This window comes from Macrobrachium rosenbergii, chromosome 56 (assembly GCF_040412425.1).
Source record: "Macrobrachium rosenbergii isolate ZJJX-2024 chromosome 56, ASM4041242v1, whole genome shotgun sequence".
Taxonomy (NCBI): domain Eukaryota; kingdom Metazoa; phylum Arthropoda; class Malacostraca; order Decapoda; family Palaemonidae; genus Macrobrachium; species Macrobrachium rosenbergii.
Genome location: NC_089796.1, coordinates 44,815,034 through 44,831,102, shown reverse-complemented (window position 1 = coordinate 44,831,102; position 16,069 = coordinate 44,815,034). Strand labels below are relative to the sequence as shown.

General features: G+C 39.7%; 1 protein-coding gene across 8 annotated transcripts in view; it reads left to right on the top strand.

Annotated features, from left to right (window-relative positions):
* Nucleotides 1-16,069, top strand: part of LOC136836301 (E3 ubiquitin-protein ligase TRIM33-like) — a 313,581-nt gene that overhangs the window by 109,413 nt on the left and 188,099 nt on the right. For all 8 annotated transcript variants that reach the window (XM_067100414.1, XM_067100413.1, XM_067100412.1 and 5 more), the window contains exon 8: nucleotides 11,430-11,650. In XM_067100414.1, the coding sequence (XP_066956515.1) occupies nucleotides 11,430-11,650 (221 nt within the window). The remainder of the gene's footprint in view (nucleotides 1-11,429; nucleotides 11,651-16,069) is intronic.

Below are 16,069 nucleotides of genomic sequence, written 5' to 3'. Positions count from 1 at the left end.
AATTTGTAAGTGAAAGAATTAATAAAGCACCTCTCCTTTGATACCTTATACAAAATAAAATTTACTTTGTGGCAAGACTGATTATAAATGTGTAATGTCAGTAAGCTTCAGGAGGGTTATAAACCACCTAACCCACGTAGGGGGTTAGTGCCATCAGTGCACTGTAGGCAGTACTTGGGTTCTTTGCAGTGTCCCTTCGGCCACTAGTTGCAACCCTTTTCATTCCTTCTACTGTACCTCTGTACATATTCTCTTTCTTCAATCTTACTTTCCACTCTCTCCTACCAATTGATTCATAGTGCAACTACAAGGTTTTCCTCCTGTCACACCTTTCAAACCTTTTTACTGTCAATTTCCGTTTCAGCGCTGAACGACCTTATAGGTCCCAGCACTTGGCCTTTGGCCTAAATTCTATATTTTATTCTCTATTCTAAACAACCTAATTTAGAAATAGGAGTTAATTGTTCATTTGCAGCTCTTTTGTTGCATCAGCTTGTAAGCCTTATATGACTAGAGAATTCACTGCACATGCCCAGAACTTGCTGAGTTTTCCCCAAAGCCATCAGTTTTCCATGCAGCCATTTTCAGTGTTTGTGTGTTGTATTGTTCATCCATGAGTAGCGTATTTTGTGCAGTTTGTGTGATATTTCATTCATTCATTCATTCATTTCTCTATTACTGTTGCTAGATTCTGATGTTCTTTCTATTGATATATAAATTTTGTTGTTTTATTCAAGTTTTATTTTCCTTCCAGCTGATGGCATCACTAATTGCTGTGTGGTTATTGTGGTTAGAGTTGCTTAGTTTCCTCTTGTCTTGCTCCTTGGGATTTTCTGCTCATTTAATATGTTATGGGCTTGATTTATATGTGATCAGTTACAGGATTTCTTCAGTAATTGCATAGAAAATTTTTTCAGTTTTGTTGTGAGTTGCAAATAGTTTTGAAATTATGCTGTTATTTTTTCTTCTTTCCCGTTTCACTTTGTTTCTCATTTTTTTACGTCAGCTTTTCTTTCTTGAATAAAACCTTTCCTTTCTCATGCTTTTAAAGTTGTTAGAAATTTTTCCTCAGTGTTAATGTATTTTTATTGTGTTTGTGTTTTATCATCATTCTCATTGCTTGTATTGTGTAATTGTGAAAGTGTAATTCATAACACCACAGCATGTTTGGGAGGATGTAAAGGGGTGAGCATCCAGCTCCTTTATGTCCTGTTTGGATAAGGATCATTTAAACTTCCCTTCAGGTAAAGGATAACAGTTTTATGTGAATTGTTTCATAATGGGTTGCAGAAACAACAAAAATTGAGGGTGAGAATTATAACTTGATTTTTTATTTTAATAACACTGTTAGGAAGAGCTTAGGAAATCATTAAATCACAGATAATGTTATAAAACAAAATCATGAGGCATACATAAAATGTGAAAAATGCATGTTGTTCATATACGGAACGAATCTTTGGTCTTAACATAAAGGAAAATTCTCTAGTGCCTGCTGGAGTCCGGATAAAAAAAGTTACAAGGAATTTGGTGGCATCAGGAGTTAGCCAAGATGGCTGTAAGGAGGGAGGGTAGCCAACCTACCTTAACCCATCTCACGTCCATCGCAAAAGCTTTCTTCTGAACACCTTAAGATCAGGTTGTGCTGCTGCACTCTCTGCCTAGAAGCTGGTTGTTGTCCACTTCCTGCCCGCATTACGCTGTTCAATCCTGGTTTTTTCTTTCTTTTTGTTGTGTGATTTTGTGTATTTGTGTATTTTTTGCTTTGAGTAAGCCTCCCAAGCCTCAGAGAAAATGCCCTGGGATTGATGGCAATCCCAGCTCCTGCTTTCTGCCCTATTTTGTGAAAGACCCCCATTCTACTTGTAGCAGGTGTAGATCTGACGTCTGTAGCGTAAGTAACCCATGTCCAGAGTGTGTTGATTAGTCTCTTGAGCAGTGGAAGAATTTTGATAACAGGAAATATAGAAGGAAGGCAGAGCCATCATCTTGGGAGGGTTTGTTTCCTCAGTGGCAGCCTTCACATATATGCCTTCTCATTCTGGCTCTGCTCTAACAAAATCTTCTCACGTTGCTTCTTCTTCTCATGAAGATTTTACTCCCTTGCATTCTTTTATTGCTTTGGCTTTAGAATATTCATTTGGAGGTTCAGGAGATGATGTAATTGATTTGGCTGCCCCTGTTCTCTGGGGGGGATTGTCCCCCCCCCCACCTGGAGGGAGGAGGCCACTCCCCCTTGTACAGTTTTTTCAGGGGAAGCTGTACATTAGATGATTGAGTGTTGGGACTCTCTAGGTCTACCAGGGCTACCAACCTTTTCCGGCCTATTGTCTCACTGTGTCCTGCATTCCAGTTACGTCTTGCATTCCAGTTTCGTCCGCCATGACAGTTTCCAAGTCTACTGTCTCTGTGATGTCTTGTCATCTTACTACGCCTCTCTCCTTGTCAGCCTCCAGAGCGTCAGCCTCTGTAGCCTTTTTTCAGCTGTCAGTGGCTCTCACTGCTCCCTGCTCTGTGCCGTCAGCTGTTTCATTGCCACCGACGTCCATGTCTATACCTTCTGACTCTTATCCGGACTATTTTTTTATAAAGTCGAAGGTATTTTTACAAAGAGGTTCAGTCATTCAGAGATCAAGCAACCCAAGAAGAGATGTAAATCCCCTTCTTCTTCTTCATCATCCTCCTCATCCTCCTCTTCGCCTTCATTGTATGCTCTGTCCATCCTCATCAGATGCTGGAGGAAGAGACTTCGTATCCTCTCCATGCAAGAAGATTCATGAGTCCTCCTCGGAGTCTCGTTCTTCTTCTCCAGTCGTTGTTCTACGTTCAACAAACACGTTCGTGCTTCTGCACAAGTTACCTCTCGGAACCATTCTTCCGCCAAGGCACGCATACATGTTCCTTCTGCCATTTCCGATGTCCCACGACCAGTTGATGACCCCCATGCTGCAGTGATTTTAGACAGAGATTTGTCCTCTAGGTTGGCCAAGCCTATAGATCGTGCTCTTCCTCAGAAGATATCTGTTGTATCTACTCCTCTCGTCCCAGTTGCAAGTGTTCCTCAGGTCCGTAGGAAGGACGACTATGCCCCCACCAAGAAGTCATAAGTGCAGGATCCCTCTCCCCAGAGATCTCCTTCCTCTCATGTCCACATCTCATTTACTGAAAGCCCCCTTTTTTTTTTTTTTTCTCTCGATTGTTTTTTTCTAATTCCCCCCTTTTTTTTTTTATTATTTATTTATTTAGTTAACTACTTAAATTTTTATGTACTCTTTCCCCATTCTTTTCCCAGCCCGAGAAGAACCTAAAAGAGTTCAGAGGTCTGGTTAAACAAATCATTTATAACTAACTAACTACTGAAAGCCCTTCGAGTTCGCGCAACATTCCTTGACCTTCATCTTCATGTCATCGTTCCCATTCATGTTCCCCTAAAAGAGACCGTGTTCAGCATTCTCGCTCACACGGACATGACCGTGTTCAACATTCTCAGTCACATGGACATGACCAGGATTCGTGCTCTGTTCACACGGCCATGACCGAGCTATATGTTTCACGAGTTGCTCACATGGACATGACCATGATTCACGCTCCTGTTCACATGGTCGTGACCGAGCTATACATAACACGAGTCCTGCACGGCCCACTAACAAATCATGTCATTTTCTCCTCACAACCAGCACTCGTTCACACGTCCGTGACCGTGATTCACACTCTCGTTTGCGCTCGTGACCAATCTTCATGTCACAGGAGTCCTTCGTGGCCTTGTAACCTATCATGACATCATCTCATCATAATTCTCGTTCCCACTCCCGTTGGCAGGATCGAGACCAAGACAAGGTTCCAACTTCCCTAAGAGTTGCAGGCCCCTGAAACTGCCTACACTCCAGTAATCATTCAAGACGTTTTAACTACACCTGACTTAGCCAATAGGCTGGATTGTGACTCCCAAGGCCAGGATGTGGAGGATGCAGACCATCAGGAGTTCTCAACTTCGTATGCTGAAGTCGTTGAAACAATTTGTGGTTGTAACAATTTAACTGAAGAGACTGTGGCAACCAGTTTGGGTTTATCGTCAGTTATCGAAGCCTTGCTAGGGGCCAAGAAAGATGCAAAGACATCTCTAGGGCTGCCATGTTCCAAACATGCTGGCAGAATTCTTGAACAACTGATTTTTCTTATCTCAGGTTGGGATAACACTTAATGTTCCAATAGGTCTTTCAGGTTACTAGCTCCACCTCTTCCCCCACATAATGATTTTATGCAACTTCAATGGATGCCTTGCAACCAGGGCAAGTCGATCCAGACGTAGACTGGTTAGGCACAGGAATATCCTTGGACCAAGTCAAGGCAGAGGGCACATCCTTTACCTTTCAGGAATCTGCAGCATTGGAAGCAACTGCTTCATCAGCCTTCCAGGCTGTGTCATGGTTAGACCTATGGTCAGCAGCAGTGGCAAAGATCTCTTCCACTGTGATGGCCACCTCTGAAGACAGTGCCTCCTATATCAAATTGATAAAGTCTGGTGGGAAAACCATCTCTTACTTCTTGACCCATCTAACAGCTAACACGTGGGCCAACAGGCTGCTTAAAAGAAGGGATTCTGTCCTCTCCAAGTTCTCAAGGGTTGTAAGTACTGACTCGGTGTTAGTCTCAAGGAATAGAGATATTTTAAGTTCTACGTCTCTATTTCCAAAAGACCAGCTAGACTCAGCAGATGATAGACAAAGAGCGGATAATAATGACAGGCTAGTACATCAAGCTGTCCTAAAGTCATCCATTCCTTCTTGTGCTGGCATTTCTAAATCCAGACCTCAAACATCTTCCTACATTTCCTCAAAGAAGTCTCAAGTCGCGACAGTTCCATGTAGGGCTCATCTACCATCTCCATCTCCAACCAAGAAAATTCCTCGGCAGCAACCCTGTCAACCCTACTCTTCCAAGGGGGATAGATGGTAGAGAGGCAGCACCTCCCCATTTGCTTGCCAGGGGGGATGGTTTGCCTGGCAAGCCATTGGACAACTAGGCAGCAGTTCACGGCGGAAACCTGGGTAGTAGATGTCCTTCGGGTGGGGTATTTACTCCCCTTCGAGTTTCCTCCCCCACTCTCCCAGTGTCCACTTCACCAATTAAGTTACTCTTTAGGTTTGGCAGAGCATCTAGCTCTTCAAGGTGAAGTGAGGGAAATGATGGAAAAAGGGCCCGTGGCGATTGTGAAGGACATATCTCCAGGATTTTACTGCTGTGTCTTTCTGGTTCCCAAAGCGACAGGCCACTGGAGACCGGTAATAGACCTGTCGACTCTCAACCTTTTCATATGGAAGACACGGTTCAGAATGGATACTCCTTGCACGGTTCTTCAAGCCATCAGGGAGAACAATAGATCTAAAGGACGCATATTTCCAGGTTCCAATCCATCAGTCTTCCCGGAAGTATCTTCACTTCAGTCTGGGAGAGAGAATTTATCAATTCAAGGTATGTTGCTTTGGTCTTTCTTTCAGCTGCTCCTCAAGTCTTCACCAGAGTGTTCTTTTGACTCGGGCATATTCTCAAGAAATATGGATCTTAAGGTATCTCGACGACTGGCCAGTGCTGGCAGATTCTCAGGTAAAGTTAATCCAAGACAGGGACTGTCGTCTTCAATTTTGTCATGGCTTAGGCGTCGTGATAAATTTGGAAAAGTCAAACCTCGCACACAGTCAAAGAATTCTTTATCTGATCATGCTGATAGCCATGACAACAGCAAGAGTATTCCCTTCAGACCAGCAACTAGAGAAGTTCCGGAACTTTGCCCAGTTCTTCCTGTCCAAACAGAAGCAACCCGCTCGTCAGTGGCAGGTCATTCTAGGTTTCCTGTTGTCCTTGGAGAAGCTAGTTCCTCAACTACACATTTGGTCATTCCAATGGAGATTAAAGGAGTTTTGCTCCCCCTCAAAGGATCCTCCCTTGTTCCAAGTTCCACTTTCAGAAGAAGTGAGAAAGAACCTGGCTTGGTGGTTGGATGACAGGAACCTGTCCATAGGAGTGCCTCTTCATTCTCCTCCTCCAGAGATTCTTCCATTCTCAGATGCCTTGTACGAGGGTTGGGGAGCACACTTGGAAGATCCTCTAACACCAGGGGTGTGGGATCACCAAGATAAACAGCTTCATATCAACATCCTGAAGCTGAAAACAGCCTTCCTAGCACTTCAGGAATTTCAAGAAAGGGAAACAGGGCACTTTGTGGTATTAATGTCCGACAACACTACAGTGGTAGCCTATGTCAGCAAACGGTGCTAGTGTCTCATCATCTTCACGACTTGACAGTACAACTGCACCAGTGGTCAGTCTCTCGCTCGAGGCTCTCTTGGCTGTATACATTCCTGGCAAGGAGAATGTGGTGGTGGACAAGCTAAGTTGCCATGGTCAGGTTCTGGGAACGGAGTGGTCACTGCATCGGGAAGTGGCAGAAAGACCTTTTCATTTGTTGGGAAGGCACATCAATAGACCTATTTGCAATAATACACAACAAGAAACTAGAGGTATTTTGTTTGGTCATTCCAGATCCTTGGCCTGTGGTGGAGGATGCCCTCCAACATCCTTGGGACAATCTGGACGCTGCCTCCTTTTCCCCCTTGTCTAATCTGCCAAGTTATCAACAGAGTGATGATTTCTCAGAACCTCAGAATGACCCTTGTAGCTCCCTTGTGGCCACACGCAGAATGGTACCCTGATCTTCTAACCCTTCTGACAGAAGCAAAGCATCGAGAGAGATTCCTCCTTTAGCATAGTCTTCTATGCCAACTGCACATCGAGAGATTTCATCAGTTGGTAGGGTCCCTATCTCTCCACGGTTGGAGACTATCCAGTATCCTGCGAGCGAAAAGTTTTTCTTGTAGAGCAGCTACGGAAATGTTGGGTTACCTCAGGAGGTCTTCTACAGCTGTGTATCAGGGAAAGTGGGCCATCTGCTGTGATTGGTGTTTCAACGAGGTCTCTCTCCAGTCAGAACTACTATTCAGCAAGTAGTAGACGTCCTCATTTTCCTCCATGGGGAGAAACTTCTCTCAGTGTCAGCCATTAGGGGATATAGGGCTGCTATAGGTTTGGTTCTATGCTTGAAAGACATAAACCTTTCTTCTTTGTGGGAAATTTCTATGCTTCTAAAGTTTTGAGCAGTCCTGTTCCCCAAGAGATTTAAACCTCCGAATTGGGACCTAACATTGGTACTTAGTAGTTTAACACGTATTCCATACGAACCTTTAAGAACTTCATCAGACAGGAATTTAACCCTCAAAACTATTTTCCTTTTAGCCTTGGCCTTATTAAAGAAAGTTAGTGAACTGCGCAGACTTTCTTTTGATGTTAAACTCATGAGGGGTTGGGGTCAGTAGCCTTCAAATTTGTTCCGGAATTTGTGGCTAAGACTCAAAATCCCTCTGTTCGCAACGACAGATTCGAGTCTTTTTCCATCCCTTCGCTTGCAGATTTTGTTGGTCATAACCCTGATGAATTACTTATGTTCCGTCAGGGCACTGCATAACTATCTAAAAAGGACTCAACATCTCAGACCAGGTTGTTGAAGACTTTTTGCTAGTACAGGCCGGAACAAGAAGGATGTGTCCAAGAATACTATCTCCTTTTGGTTACAAGAGGTAATTGAGCAAGCCTTTACTACTTCTACAAATCCAGATGCCAATTCATTGCAAGCAAGAGCACATGATGTCCGGTCTAGGCCCTTCCATCACTTTCAAAAAGAACCTGTCAGTTGAAAGGATCTTATAGGCTGGTACATGGCTACGCCAAACTACCTTCACATCCTTCTATCTGCGGGATGTTGCCCACAGGTCCTTGGACACTTTTCCCTTGGGTCCATTGGTGGCTGCTCAGCAGATTGTGTAGCTCATCCAGTGCCCCTAGCGGGACAGTTTGTATCTTACCTATGATGTTAGTTTTGAGAGTGAGAGTGAATGGGACAACTGGTCTTATTCCTTTCTCTTACTTTTTTCTCCTCTACCTGCAGGCAGTGGAGAGAAATAGTCCATCATAAGTGGAACTGGTCAGATACAGGTGAGTGAGCACCTTTCCATTGGTTTTATTTAATTGTTCCTACACAATATAAGCTATTATGGAAGCAAGTCCCTTCCTCTCTCCTACAAGGGGAGAGAGGAAATGACAAACAAGGTTGGTGGTTAACATAGTTTTGATGTCTCTGACAGTTAAAGTTCTTTATTTTCCTGTAAGACACAATGTAGCAGGAGTTTGTCTCAACCCAGATGTTTGGTTGACAAGTACCTTTTACTCCTACTTTGGCCAGGAAGTGAGCCCAGGTGAACTGAACCTCCAGTCGGTTCTGAGGCTTTCTCTATACACCCTCCAAAAGTAAGTCTCCCTTTATGTTAAGACAAAAGATTTGTTCTGTATATGAACAAATAACAAATTTTAAATCAATTTGTTTTTTTCATAACTAACAAACCTGCAGTCTTAACATATATTGCCCATCTCAAGCCACCCTTCATATTTTACCAGAGCTAGAGGAAACTGATGTGATGGACCCGAGATGGGCTAGGGTAGGTTGGCTACCCCTCCTCCTTACCGCCATCTTGGCCAACTCCTGACGCCACCAAATTCCTTGTAACTTTATTTTAACCAGACTCTAGCAGACACTAGAGAATTTTCCCGTATATTAATACCACAGGTGTGTTGTGATGAAAAATACAAGTTGATTTAAAATTTGTCATTTTTCTTGCAATTTAGAATTTTTCTAAACTAAAGGAACACACAAGAGTAATGTTTTAGCAGTTCATTGTTAGGGTGAAAATCTAATAATGAATTTGGGAACAGTAAAGTTATGTTTGAAAAATAGAAGTAAAAAAAAACTGAAGATCTGTGGTAACTTGGAATAGAAATGTTTGTTGCTTGGACTGGATAAATAAAAACTTTTTTTAATTTGCTCTTAGTGAGTTATTAGGAAAGCTAGTATGGATAATGTACAGTATTTGAAGTAGATCAGGATCGTTTACCTGGTAATCCCAGTCTTGATTGGGCAAATCCATTAAGACCATTCTAAATGTGATCAAAAATATATGATTGACAAGATCTGTGATGAGAGCATACAGGCAGTCCCCAGTTATCGGCGGGGGTTCCGTTCTGACAGAGTGACGGTAAGTGAAAATCGCCAATAACCGAAAATGGGTGATTATCAGCGCCGATAACCAGAGAACAGCAGCTCTGTTAGGTATATATCAGCACCAATACCTGATTATCGGCGTGGATAAGCTGAAATCTGCAATTTTTGCCGCCGAAAATGGCAGATTTTCGTTGCTAGACAAGCATCATAAAACCGGATCACCGATAACTGGGAACTGCCTGTATGCCTCAAGTGAGTCTCAAGAACTTTTAGTTGAATTTCTTTTGATGAAGGGGCCAGAAGCCCACACCTAAGGAGTTAAATATTATATTTTAAAAACTATGTCAGAATGGTTTTTCATTTTTCTCTTACATAAGTGCAAATTAAGAAAAAATCTCGAAAGTTCCATCACATCATCACGTGAATGTTTTAAGAAAGAAAACCAAGGTTTCAGCAGTTGGTAGTGTTCTTATTGAAAGAAATAGAATAAATTTATACTTTAATATTCTGTGATATTTAATTCTTTGTTTGTAGTGCCTCTATCAGGTCATTAAATAGTCAAATCTGTAACCTTTGAACAGAAAAAATTCATAATTTCATGATTTGTTTATGTGCACAAACAGGCATGTTACTTCTGGTCAATGATACATAAGTACTCAGCAAGGTGGTGTGAGGCCTTAGTTATTGTGCAGTCATTTCCTAAGTTTCTGTTTCTATTTTTGTATTTCATTTGATTACTTTCCAGATCGATTTCATTTGATTACTTTTCTATGTCATTTGATTACTTTTCATTAAACAATTTTTTAAAGTATAATTATATGAATATTAATGTAAATAAATTCTTTATAGAGTAGGGAGCTCTTTTTATGTATAGTATATCTTAAGTTATCATGACTGATTTTGAGGGATGACTAAGAGTCATCCAGCAAGTTCTACTCTGATGATCATAACCAGCAAGAAGTACTGTACTGGGCTCTTTGATTGAGAGGAAAAATCCATGTCAGTGACAGTTGTAATCAAGGAGGTGAGTCAAGACTCACTTTGCTTCAAATTCACATCTGTAGTGTTAGGCATTGGGTTGGGGTAGGCCAGTTATCAGCTTGCGTCCACACCGACACAATCTTCCATCCGACCTTCATGATGGAAATACTGAAGTTGGTAAGGTGACAAAGTTCGAGAGGTTCACATGGAGAAGAATGGTATAGGATGTTAAAGTTTGATGTTTCACTTTTGATTGCACCACAGGTTCTCACTAGAATGTAGCTCCAGTCGTGGCATGGGCTCCTAGGTTTGGCTCTGTTTGCTCCAATACCTCAATTACTGGTTGATCAAGGCACTATCAAGAAAAGTTCTGCAACAAATTTTCTCTTCTCTATCTATCTTACTCTCTAGAGCTGTAGGTGAACTGGAAACAATCAGATCTGACATCGACAGAGGCAGCTTATTTAGGTGTGTTCATTGACATAGAGACGGTCCAACATTTAGAAGACTTAATTTGAAGATGGTTAGTTACCACCCAGTGGTTTCATCGGTATCCCCAGAAACTATGTCTTGATCAACCATCTTTTGTTTTTGTAAGCTGGCACCTCACATTGCTTCAGGATTTATTTGCTTCAGCTTTCGCTTTCTAGGTCTTGGAAGGTGTCATCAGTGCCTGAGAACTTTCTGATTCAAATAAGAGCAATTTTGCAAGACATGGAACAGGTTATTGTCAGGGAGTTTCTCTCATTTCCCTCAGGTCCTGAAGTTTTGATATTTTCTGGTGTATTGAATTGAGGCTTGGGCTCACGTTTTGTTGATCTTCAAGTGTATTGTTGATGGTTTTAGCAAGGGCATCTTGTTGTCAACCTAAAGCTTGTTGTTCATGGTCTCCAAGTTTTTGTGACATCCTTGGAAGGATGAACAATTAATCATGCCTGACATTGTGACCACCATTGCTTGCTTTGGGAACCAGAGAAGCACCGAGTTGCTGTACTGGTTGACTATGGAAATTGTTGTATGGGTGATAGGATGTTTCCCTTATTTTACTTCAGTAGATATATTAAGTAATCTAGAAGATTTGCTTAAATAAAATTAAAACCATGTTTTAAAATAACTGTTAAAGTCTAGGTTTTTATGTGATGATTTCTAACATTGAAATTGGTAACTTGAGGTTGAGTGTTGATTGCTTCGAGTTGAAAGGCATTTTAAGACTTTGGTAAGGTAAAGTTAACTGTCCTTCTGCTTTTGTTCCTGAGTGATGCCATTTGGTGAGTTTCGTAGTAAGATATTCACATAAACCATAGTTAGTGATATTGTTTTTGTTTTTTTTTTCTCTCTCTCTCAGGGTAATAGCAGTATGCATCATAAATTTCATAACTTTGGTCCTGCTCCTGCTGGGCCAGCAAATCCACCTGGTCTAGTTAGAATTCAACCAAAACCTTCAAGTCAAACACATCCAGGTCCTAGCCATTCAAATTTCTCCAGAATGCCTCAGTTAACACAGGGAAGATCTTCAGATGTTACATCATCCGTTTCCTCAACAACCCATCCAGTTGGTGAAAACAGGTGATGAAAGTTACCAGTTATTTAGATTAAGGATTATTCAAATTTATTTATTTAAATAGATTTTAGTACTCTCCTTTGGTAAATATAACTTGGTGGAAGTTTTTCTGGCATGTTCGTGTTTTCATGAGAAGGTTAACGGTTTCTAAATCTTTGTGAACCTTGAGTAGGATTTTTTAGTTTAGTCGTAGTTACTAGTTAAGGAAATACCATGGGTGTCATTCTTTCAATGTCTTACAAAGAAAAGAATTACTACTTACAACCATGGATTCTGTATATTGAGCAAGAGGGCAACCTAATAATGTCTTGTGGTATTTAGGGTCGTTGAGGACTCCATGGTGCTACATCACTTATTTGTTTTGTCATGAGAATGAAAATTCATGTAAATATTAGATGGATTTATATTTACTGCTTATACTGTATTTGAACTACATGGAATTAGATGGATTTTGCTACCTCTGTACAAAAGGGTATACTTGAATTACTGGAACTTCATAATCCAGAAATACAGTCGACCCTCGTTAAGCCGGACCTCATTAATTCAGACATTGGATAAGATGGACGCCGAAGAGGGTCAGCTGATTTAAAATACGTAATGTTCGACCCTGATTTAAGATAGTTACTGTTCCTCCGCTCGTCGCGTACCATTTCCTTTTTATTTACCAAAGTAAATAAAAAACTCTTCATATATATTTTTATTTTATATATACTGTTCTGTATTTATATTGTACTGAACTGAAATGCTTTTAACTTGTAACCAATTTAACTTGTGCACAGTACGTACTGTCATTAAGAAACGATAGGAAGTATCGTAGCCAATCACTGAGCATTAACAGTTTTAACTATCTGCTGCCTGACTGGTAGCCATAGTATGATGCTTTGTATGTTTTTAGGAAAGAAAAGACATGACAAAGGTAAACTTTACGAAGACAAAAACTGAGTTACTGAACAATACTTGTGTTTACGTGGCAAATGACATGACAGAGAGAGAATTGCCAGTTCCCTCTGTGCAGCGTAACTCTATCTGCGTTTACGTGGCAAATGACATAGAGAGAGAGAGAAAGAGAGAAATTGCCAGTTCCCTCTATGCAGCATAATTCTATTCTCGGGAGATTAAAGAGAAGAATTTTGTTTTAAAGGTATGTCAACGCAGCTTTAGTAAATATTTTCTGAAGCCATGAATAAAATATTTTGTTGCTGAAGAATCTCTGAACCAACAATTTTGCACTCAAAGTAATAAGAAGGAATTCATTCTACTCTTCATGTAATCAGGAAAATACATACAGTTGTAAAAACTACGTATTGTATTCAAAACACGTGCACTTAGTCATTGTCAGATTCTTTAAGCAAAAGTTCTCTCTTAGACAGAATACAGCTAAAACCTGATTGGCTGGCTTGTTGCCATGGAGATCTGCTAGCCAATGACGGACCTCTACTTCTGTTCTATTTATAGACATACGTCTTGACGGCACTAAGTTTGAACGTTGCCATGATCGTGATAATTTGACTGCTGATGGCAAAAATTACTCAATAATTTGCTTTATATAATTATTTCTTTGTGAAAACATGAATTCAACAATAATTTTAACCTTAATATAGTGGTATGAAAAATCCCACAACAGTCTGTTGTGGTGATGCGTCATCAGTTGCGAATCCTACTCCCGGACCATCCTCAGATTTATGACTGCAAACTTATGACAATGTTAGTAACAATAAAAAAAAAACCTCTCCAAGATCGATATGAATTACAATCATTTTGATTATGTATATTTTTGTGGTTTACGGAATGTTTTTGTTGAAAACAAAATGTGTTTTATTACTGATGATCTTAATCATCTCACATTTATTCAACAGTATATTAATATAAATAATAATAAACTATAATGAATAAAAAATTGAAATAAAAAACATGAAAAAGGAAAAAAATCTTACTCTTTTATTTTGGAGACTCCACTTCATTTTACTTAACAATTATGCATTCATGTCTAGGTCTAGGCATCTACTGTACATATGTGGCTGAATTCTGTAATTTTTATCACTTTTTATTCTTCATTTTTTATCTTTTACCATGAGCTTCAATTCAAACGTTTCTACATTAGTTTATTATCCACGCTCTTTATAAAAATAATGAAGTACTGTATATTTATAGGTATTTGTAGGTAAGTATAGAGATATCGCCAGTTAAACTGGACTGTCAGCCAAGACAGACACCCTGGCCCCCCAATTAGTCCATATTAACGAGGGTCGACTGTACTATGTTTGGCTTTACTTCCTCTTATTTTTGTCGAGAGTGAAAAAAGAGGGAGAGATTTGAACTACAGAGCCCAAAAGTAAATTCGTGCACTTCTTAAAAGTTTTGATGGTTAATTATAGAAATCTTTTTATGGTTCCTGATGTCATCATTGTAAAAAAAAAATTAAATGACCAAAATTTTTCCTTTCATTTCTATTTTGCTCTGCTTGATCTAAGGATATTCTAATGTGGAAGCTTTGTTTACAAGGTGTCATGAATGTGCTGTATGAATAACAATATAGGCAGTCCCCGGTTTATGGCAGGGGTCCTGTTACCGGCAGCATGAACATAATAATAATGGGACAATAATGGAAATAAATGGTGCCCATGGCGTGCAAGCGCTGTAAAACTGGGTTACGATGCCGTAAAATCAGGTTAACGGTGCCAGAACCAAGTGCTGTAAAGTCGGAACACCATAACCCAGGGACTGCCTGTAAAAGTCAGTACTCCTCTGAAAGAGGCTATTTTTGGTTTGCTTTTCAGTGTTAGTAGCATTTTGTGGTAACAGATAGGATTTTTATGAAGACTGATGAGAGTTGGGCATGAATCAGAGAATTAATCTAGAACCAGATTTTTGTTGCCTTATTTTATATTGTCACTTATTTGTTATCACAAGGGGTCTAGTTAAACTGTAGCATTTAACAATAATGGTAAGAATGAATTGCAACCCTTGTTTTTGAAAGAAACCATTGGAAACCCTTAGTATTTCAGTAATGCTTTTTCTCTGTAACTGCCCTTTCAAGTTATGCTTGGTAAAATGAGAGGTGGTGTAGTTAATGTTTTGAGTTCTGTACAAACAAGAACTAAAGTAAAATAATTAGTATAGATGGCTGGTGTTATTTCATTGGAGGTGGCATGATATATAAGATAAATTGTAAATTGGCCAAGTTCTTATTAAATGTTCTTTGGAGTTTGAAAAGTGTGGCATGCTGTGAGAGTTTAGTAGCTAGGTGGAAAGAGACAAAATACAAGAGGCAGAAAGCTATGCAATTGGGAACCAAAAGAATTATCTACAGGGATGATAGTGTACAACTCCTTAATCCTCAAAGAATGAAGCTTCCTGCAGACTTAGAGCAAACATGACTTTAAAGACTTAGGTTTAGAGAATTTTTTAAATGAAAGCTGATATATCTAACCTTATCTCATAGACAGCAAGGTATAAATCCTTTAGAGCAAAAGTTTCTTGATTTACTGAACTCCTCAAAGGTAATGAAAGAGAAATGCTCAAGTGAATAAAATTTAAGAAAATAGTTCTTAAAAAACCACCATCTATTACATTTCTGATAACTACACTCGATCCATTGTTAGTCAGTCTGAGGACTGAATTTTGTTGGGGTTCAACTTCATTCCTCATAATTTAAACTTATACTAATTTTAGGTATATCTCTGCAAAGAGAATCAGCATTCACAGCTGTAGATCAGATTAAATTGATGTAAATGGGCTAACATTGTATGCATAAGGAATCTTGAGTATAAGAATTGATACTGTATTATTGGGCCAAGAATACTAACGTGAGAAACACCAGAGATAACATTTCTGTTGTCACTTTAGTTTCCATTCACTACCATTTAACACTGTTTGTTAAAACGTCAGTAATAATAATAAGAGATGTTCTCTATACTCCCATATCAGTTGAGTTGTGAACTGTTGAGTCAATACCAATCTTTGAACTTCATAACTAGAATCTGGTGATTTCTTTACAACACAGGAACTAGAAATGCATCACAAACATCCAAGCCCGTGTGAAGGCCAGCTTTTAAACTAGGAAAAAGATGATTCTTTTCGATGTAGACATTCATACATTCTATAACTTGATGTAAAGTGGGACTAACAGAAATTTGTTAGTAGTCAGGAGGGCATTAGGTACCACTCATGTTTAGCTAATGGAGTATCATTGTCAATCCACCAGCATGCAAAAAAGGGCTTATAGTTAACTTGAGAAATATAAAACAACTTTGGAGCTAAGGGTATACTGTATGTGGCTTAGCTTCAAAGGCAACATTTAATGTGCATATGGTCAGTTGATAATGAAGGCCTCAGGCTGCACAAAGATTTTCAAGCCCTCTTTAAATAAGTTTTTAGAAAGTGCCAGTGGTGAATAATTCCTTCCCCCCACTCTTCTCACTACA